We start from the raw sequence: 8,277 nt of genomic DNA on the forward strand, positions 1-8,277 counted from the left end.
GGTGCCGGGACACGGACCCCGCCCCGGGGGAGGAAACAAGGCTCTGGGGCTGTTCCCCGAACACGTACGTGTCTCTGCCACCTCTCTTCTCGGTAACTTCCACGTAGTTCAGCTGTTTGAATGCCGGTTTTAACTGCGTCAATCGGCACATTTAAAAACCACAGACACGCTTTGAAAAGCCAGCAGAGGCAGCCGGAGGGAAAGATCAACACGCGAGCAGCCGCCCAGAGACACCAGACCCCGCGGGCTGATGCTCAGAAGACCCCAGAGACCGCCGGGCCAGGTAGGCGCTGTACCCTGCGTGTCCGTGCCAGCCCGCGGTACCAGCCCGGCGGGAGCGCTGCCCTGGCACACGCACCGGCAGGTCCGGGCCCTGGGGCAGCCCTTGCTTTGCCCTCAGCCCGCGCTGCCCCGGGGGCTCAGGGCCCTGGGGGGCTGGGGGAGGGGGCTGCGACTGCCCCGCCCGGCCCCGCAGCACAGAGACCACCGGCTCTGCCCCCCGCCCCGCACCAAACGCAGGACCCGCAGTCACCCTGGTTTGCAGAGGATGCACATCTGGATGCACATCTCCAGCAGAAAAGAACTCTGCCGGTTCGGTAGTTCTCTTACATGTCAAAATTAGGAGGGGTTGAAGGAAATAAAAAGCTGCCGCGGTTGTTCAAGATACAAATGTATTGGGTTTCATTCCAAGAAATTCCAATGGCTGTGCCTCCTTCCCCACCGCCGTTCCATGCAGGTGACAGTGTGGCACACAAACAAACCAGCTCCTCAGGCAGGGAGTAGTATATTCAGCTAAAAAAAAAAAAGCCTAAAATCTTATGTTCTTCTTCCCTATCATTTCTAGTGAAGGAAATGAGAAAATTATTTAATAGCTGCTTCTTTCAAAAGATTGTGGTTTTTCTAAAGGCTTCATAAAAGTGTGAGATTACTTTCTCCTCTGTTAAGCAGGAAGAGAGCAGTTTGCAGACTTAGGACTGATCAGAGGCATTTGCTCATCTATCTGACATGTCCTGTACTGGTCTGACAGAGCATTCACTGCAGAACTCCCAAAGTGTTGTTACAGGACAAGACTGCTCCAAATGTTACCCTTTCTTAAGGCATAGTTTCCATTGCTCAAAAATTATGAGGTTTTAATAGGACCATTACTAACCAGGTGCTCAATCTTAAGCAAATTCAAACTTTTTCTTTGATGTCTTGGTTGGGGTGAGATGGTGTGTGAACCAAACACAAGTTTACACACTTTTAAGGAACAAATCCCAGTACATTCCCAAACTTCTGAGACGAGAACAAAGACCTCAAATCTCTGTGAAGCAGCACAGACAGAGAGAAAAATATTTCCTCCCTATTGCGTTTCTTTCCATGAAGTTAATAAGAAGTAGCAAACATGACACTGTTGTGCAGGAAAAGCTGGTGCCACTGATGACTTCTTGGTTCTTTCTGTAGGCTCTTGTTGTCTCCTAGCAGCAAAACCACCTCGCACAAGAGGCTTACAATGCCAAGCAATGTTTCACAATGCCTTGTCGGTGAAGGGATGGAACCTTTCACCTTTTTCTACTCCTTGATTTTTCTGATGGGATTTATTGGAAGCTGTTTCGCATTATGGGCATTCACACGGAGAGCTGAGAAGCAGAAGTGCATGAGCATCTATTTAATTAACCTCTTAACGGCGGATTTTTTGTTGACTTTGGCATTGCCAGTAAAGATTGTTGTTGACCTAGGAGTTGCGCCCTGGAAACTGACAATATTCCACTGTCAGGTTACAGCCTGTTTGATCTACATAAACATGTATTTATCCATTATATTTTTGGGATTTGTAAGCATGGATCGTTGCCTTCAGCTAATGTACAGCTCCAAGATTTACCGCATTCAGGAGCCTGGGTTTGCCAAGATGTTGTCTGCAGTCGTGTGGATGCTGATTCTCCTCATCACAGTGCCCAACATGGCTATTCCAATAAAAACGATTGAGGAAAGACCTGGTACAGGATGTATCAGTTTCAAAACTAAATTTGGAAGAGACTGGCACGTGTTCACTAATTTCATATGCACAGCAATATTCCTGAACTTTTCAGTTGTGATCCTGATCTCCAATTTCCTCGTAGTCAGGCAGCTGTGCCGGAACAAACACAGGGAGCGTTACCCCAACGTGAAGAAAGGCCTGACCAACATCCTGCTGGTGACTGCAGCCTACCTGCTGTGCTTCGTGCCCTACCACATCGTCCGCATCCCCTACACCCTGAGCCAGAGCGACACCATCACCAGCTGCCCTCTCAAACAAGCTCTCTTCAAAGCCAAGGAATCCACCCTGCTCTTTGCCGTATCAAACCTCTGTTTCGACCCCATCCTCTACTACCATCTCTCCAAATCCTTCCGACTGAAGTTTTCTGAGGCGTTTGCAGCCCCCAAAGAGGGAAAGGCTTCCAGGGACGAAGGGGCACAAGGCAGGGGGGAGCAGTAGATGCAAAAAGCAGCGATTCTAAAGGGGAAGGGGAAAGGGTGGGAACCCGCAGGGCTGCAGCTGCAGCCACCACGGCCCTGCTGAGCAAGCCCGAGCAGAAGGAAACAACTTGGACAATAAATATCATTGCTTTGTTCTTCACGGACGTGGTAGGCCTGACCTCCCAGAACACTTGATAATGCCTTCCAGAAATAACTCAGGGTACCAGCGACGACCTACCAAGGATCAGCGACACTTAAGAATACAACATGTTCAGACAGAGTCAAACATACCTTAGAATTATTTATGATAAACACCTGAACTCACCTTTTGTAAGTTAAATACTGTATACTTACTACATTAAGTAACTTGGTGCAATGAAGTGAAGAAATTACTTAATAGCAGTACCTAAGCTCCAAAGTTTTCACAGATACAATTACCGCTAAAGCATTTCAGAGGGCATTATTTACTCCCAAAAGTGATTTTAAGCTGCCCTGGCTAAAAACTATTGTATCTGCTTCCAGCACACCCGCAGTCTTTACAAATAAATGTCTTGTCTTTGCCAAGTTCCATTGCCTTTCCTTGCTGCTGCTTCCAACAGTACGAAAAAAGTTAGCATGTTATTACAGAAAGTTCAAGGAAATAGTAAAATTAAGATAATTAGTTCTCTTTGCCTGCTTTATTTATAAAAAATACTTCATAAAATAATGCATATGTAGAAGAGTCAATAACCAAAATTCTAAAAATCAATCTCCATAGGCAAAATCCAGCTACCTGTATTAATTCCCTCTGCAAATCAAAAGCATTTCAGGAACTAAACCGAACCAAGTCATATTCCTTAAAATAGGCAAAACACAAACCAGACTTGCAGGGGGCATTCAAAACTGTCCTGAACAGATACAGCTCACTCAGTATCCTCACAGCAGTTCACTGGCAATAAATCAGAACCCAAAATTTGTGGAGTAAGAAATGCAATGCAAACACAATCGTGGTTATCATATCATCCTCTCATGTGAAACTTCCTATATTGACAAGATGTAATGTTGCTAAAAAGTTATCACTACTGTTTAAAAGAAAAGGAAGTCATCTCAGGTTGCCACATTCTGCACCAAGGCTTGTTCTCTACTGGGGCTCTTTTTCCAGCACAGCAGAAGACATGAAGAGTCACCTGAATGAGGGTTTGGGATTGAGGACGTTACTCATGGGGTGTTCTCAGTTCCCACGAGTCAAACAGCAGCCAAACACCCACGCTAGAAAGAGCAAGGAGGGGGTGGGAGGCAATAACACCCTCCTGCCCCTGACATTTTTGAGCTGCTGCTTTCAGATATTTTGGTATTCATCCATCTGGCCAACTACAACCCAAAGTTTCTATTTGGCAAACTGTTGTAGAGCCTGGAGCCCAGTGGGTTCACGGGGTGCCCGTCCCCGTACTGGCACAGGTCACCGCCCCTCACGGCGCTGCCGAGCTGCTCCAGCCAAGCCCTAGGGTGGCACAGCAGGGCCCTGGCAGCCCTCGGGCACAGCCCCTCTGCCCAGCCTCCCCCAGGCCTCTCCTCCCTGGCACGCTGTGCTGCACCACGGGGCAGCCCTTCCCACACCCGGGGCACTCACCAGGGGGATGGGGAAACGTGTCGCGTACTGCAAGTGGCGAAGGAGCTCGTAGTTGGATGGGAAAATCACTCCTCTCAGCCTTTCCCTCTTGGCTGACTTCTCGCTGGCCACTGAGGTTCTTCTGTCTAAAGAAGAGTTCACATTCTCACAAGGCTCCCCAGGCATCGGAGAAAACATCTGAGTCATGTAAAACAAACGTTTAAGGTAAGTGTAACCACTAGCTCTGGCAATTCAGCAACTGCATATAAAGATACCACTTTATTCCTCCTTACAGTTACTTTTTAAACACCTGAGGTTTTTCAAAGATAGACAAAGCAAGGGCAATCATAATCAAGCCTGACATTTCAGAGACATCTACACATTGCATCTCTGTGCTCATCTCCATTGTTATTAGACAAGTTTTAAAGGAGCAGTATCCAGTCAGGAAGAAAAGTATTACAGTGCAGAGCAATCTCCAGGCTTCTTATGCTGCTGTGACACAGGGACTGGGATTCATTGACTGAGGGAAAATAATGAGAAGGGCGAGGTGGGAGGTGACAAGAGACATTGCAGGCAGGCACGGGTGTGCTTGGAACCACCAGAGAGACCGATGTCAGGCAGAAACAGGGGCCCCAACACCCTGCACATGGATCTGCAGGGATAGGTCTGGGCACAGGAGTCCACATAGATGCAGAACAAGCACCAGCCCAAAAAAGAAACTAGGAAATTGAGGAGCAATGCAGAATTGGGCTAAGAGGAAGTTAAAAAAAGTAAAGAAAAAAAAAAAAAAAAAAAGGAGGAAGCAGATTTGGAAAGACAGAGCCAAGAGATGGAACAGTCACTTGAAAAGGAAAAGATATCCACATGGGGTCTGTCAATGTCAAAGAAGTGGGTACATCTGCAAATCTGCACACTCACCCAGGCCTGGGTGGCACCCAGGCACTCCTGAGCAGCCTGGGGGGCTGGGAGCAGAGGGGCCATGGGGAGGGCAGGGTGCTGGTGCTGGGGGCACGGGCAGCACAGGGGAGCTGACACAGGGGGGTCTGGGTGCCAAGGGACACGGCTGCTGATGGAGGAAGAGGTGGAGACAGGGGCACGGAGAGACACCCAGGGACAACAGCAAGCAGAAGGCATCAAAGGCATGCAGAGAATCCAAAGTTAAAACTACTGGAAATTCTGAACCAAAATCTGCCTTAAAATCACTCTTGTCTACATCGTCAAAAATACTAGTGGTTCCTGAGTCAGTGCCCGTGTGTTCCATTACACTCTGGTCCTAATAGTTGCCAGAGAGAAATCACAGATGTCAGTCACATTCTGCTGAAGACCCGTTTCACTGATCACAGGCAAACCCAAGAATCCCACCCATTTCAGAAAAAAGAACTGATGGCAGGAAGTTTTCAGATACTGACGTTAAGTCTTTATGGTCAACCTTAATTCACAAAATCTACAAATGAATAAACTCACAGGATACCCCCCCAAAAAGGCCAGCTCTGGGGACACCTACAGAACAGGAAGATGAATCTTCCCAGGGTTTATCTCCTTCTTTGTTGTACCACAAAAGGCAACTTGCAGAAACCCCCTGTAATGCCATACACTTCAGGAAAAGTTTGGCCACGAGGCAGAGGCAGGAAACACACAAAAGGAACTGAACAGAAAGACAAGAGGATGCTTTGGTTGGCAACAAGCTCCTCAGGGACAGTTTGCCCCTGGCCTGTGCACGCTCAGCCACGGGGCTGGGTCCCTGTCCCCAGCCAGGGCCCATGCAGGACACGGTGGCTCCTGGGCAGGTGACCAGGCTGTGCCCTGTGGCAGAACCTGGGGCTTCCTCCAAGACCCCTCAGTGACTCCTCCTGCCTAAAGCTCCCCCTTCTCTTCCCTGAAGAAGACCTGCAAATAAGTTTTCCCTCTGGAACATTTAGAAGTCTGCATTGTGCCTTTTGCTCATCCCAAGTCATTTACAGCACCAGACCACTGGCAATTCAGTGTATTTGCACCAAAACAGCTACACACAAGAACAAAGTTAGCTGGTCACTTCCAGTCTTCTCAAAGAGAGAGCAAGAGAGAAGGAGACACAGACTGAAAACCTTAGTGTCTCGTATCTGAAACACTAATGCTTTGATGAAAATCTACATGCAATGAAACGAAGTACCAACATGGGAGAAATAGCATCAAGTGTTACCTCCAGTTTCCCATCATGACCCTTGGAATAGTGTTCCTCCACAGTCTCCCCACTGGCCAGCGTGGTCTGGGGGTGGCAGTGACTGCCCCCCCGGGATATCAAAGTGCACATGTAGGCATCGTGGGAGAAGCTGTTGTGCCAAGTGAACTCAGAAAAAAGCAGCACCAAATTCACAAACTCTGTCTTCTCACGGTCACTATTTGGGTCAGCTGCTCTAAATAAATAAATAAATAGACAAGTTAGGCTGTACTTTCAGCTTATAAATATTTGGCTTTCAACTATCCAAACTGCCAACCCCAGCTAATGGTTTTGCAGGCCTACTGAAAACATCTCAGGCATCCTGCACAGGTTTCTGTGTCTCCACAGAACGAACCATCTCCCACCTGCTTTGCACGTTCCCACTTTGCTGTCAGCTCCACCCGTGGGACAGGCTCCAGCAGTGGACTCGTCTCCAGTAATTTTGTAGGTTGTGTTTTAAAAGAAAGAAACAAGGAAAACAAGCACACCAGAAACACAAGTCGAAATAACATGAATAGTTTGGATGGTTTATTAAAACCAGGGTCACCACTGGCATGAGAACAAAGCACTGCCAATACCTCCGAGCTTGTAACATATTTTTAAGAAGTTTCTCCTTTTTTGGATGCTGAGAGTTTCCAGTTCCATGTTTCAAATCACACCAAATCCCCTTTAATCTAAGGGTGTCAGAAAAAAACTAAAATCACTAACTAGGAGTATTTAAAATATTAGGAACACAAGATACAGCATCAGGCAGTTTCATTAGACCAATGAGTGAAACCCCTTTTTTCAAACCACCTCTTTGTCAGCTAAAAGCTTTTGACTTCACTACTTGTGTGTAATTTCCAAGTCAGCCAGTTTGAATGTGGGCATTTCAAAAAGAGGGGAGTGTTTGATGGTAAATATGCACAGAGTGCAAGCAATTTCCCCAAACCTCTTACAGCTTAAGCAGAAACAGTTTCTGCCCATTATCCTTTTGTGAAAAGAAAAAACCACAGAAAGATTCTATTAAAAGGCAGGAGATTTTGTTGGGGTTTTTTTAAGTGCATATGAAAACAGAGCAGGTCATCTCAGAAACCATGACACACCCACCACAGCAAACCAGTAACTTTAGCAGCCAGCCAGCAGACCAGTTGCTTCTGACCTACTTTGGAATATACATGAGCTGATACTCACACAGTGAGGGAGCTTGTGTATCTAAAAACCTCAGCAGGACATCCTGAAAAACAGGAAGACTGGAACCTGTCAAGGAGGCTGAAGACAGAGATTCCTTTTCATCTAGGACTTCAGATTCACCACATCTCTGCACAGTTAAATAAATAGAAAAAAGCATTTATCTACACACAAATAAATATGATATTCCCACAATTTGCATCTAAGACAACCATCCAAGTGATTGTTTCCTACCTTCCCATAACATCTGGGCTTGCTCTAGAAAGACAGCCTTTTCCCATTGCCCAGTCTGGTTTTTGCTAAGGTGTTTTATTTAATCACTTGGGGTTACTTATTGAAAAGGAAGGCCCAAGACAAGACCCATCCTCTGCAGTGACACAGTTTCATAGAAAAAGCAGAAATTTAAGATCCAGAACTTCCAGGACCAACGTGAACACGAAATGTAACTCCTCTTGCTTGTGTAAACTACACTAAATATCACCATAAGTGGGGCAAACATCTCTGCCCTGAGTGGTGTGGGCTGGGGTGAGGCCCAGGCAGCCCAGCCCTCGGCACAGCTCTGTGCAGAGGGGCAGGAGCAGCAGGGAGGGGCAGTGACACTCACACTGTGTCTGCACGGACAGCCCGGGAGCTCTCCCTGGCCTGTCCCACCCCGGGCTGAACAGGCACCATCACCCTGGGGGCCCTTTTTTCTAGGAAAAAGCCCATGGGAAGGGCAGGCCCGTGCAGTGCTGGGACCCCCCAGCACAGCCAGCCCGGGGTGCCGGTGCCAGGGCAGACAGACAGCCCCTCACACCCGGGCAGCCCCTCACACCCGGGATGCCGCCGGGTGCAGCTCTTCCCTTCCCCTCGGAACCGGGGAGATCTACCGAACGTGACCCTTACA

General features: G+C 47.8%; 2 protein-coding genes across 2 annotated transcripts in view; one reads left to right on the forward strand and one right to left on the reverse strand.

Moving 5' to 3' along the window:
- MED12L (mediator complex subunit 12-like) overlaps window positions 1-8,277 on the reverse strand; it is a 109,235-nt gene that overhangs the window by 82,480 nt on the left and 18,478 nt on the right. The window contains 3 exon segments of the mRNA XM_010004741.1: window positions 4,046-4,222; window positions 6,204-6,412; window positions 7,395-7,521. Of these exon segments, the coding sequence (XP_010003043.1) occupies window positions 4,046-4,222; window positions 6,204-6,412; window positions 7,395-7,521 (513 nt within the window).
- GPR171 (G protein-coupled receptor 171) lies at window positions 1,493-2,455 on the forward strand. The gene has a single exon (XM_010004731.1). The coding sequence runs from the start codon at window positions 1,493-1,495 to the stop codon at window positions 2,453-2,455; it is 963 nt and encodes a 320-aa protein (XP_010003033.1).

This window comes from Chaetura pelagica, unplaced genomic scaffold (assembly GCF_000747805.2).
Source record: "Chaetura pelagica isolate M959 unplaced genomic scaffold, ChaPel_1.0 scaffold829, whole genome shotgun sequence".
NCBI classification, from domain to species: Eukaryota; Metazoa; Chordata; class Aves; order Apodiformes; family Apodidae; genus Chaetura; species Chaetura pelagica.

Excerpts from the sequence above, each read along its gene's own strand:
- GPR171 (XM_010004731.1), top strand. The coding sequence starts at position 1,493 with ATGCCAAGCAATGTTTCACAATGCCTTGTCGGTGAAGGGATGGAACCT.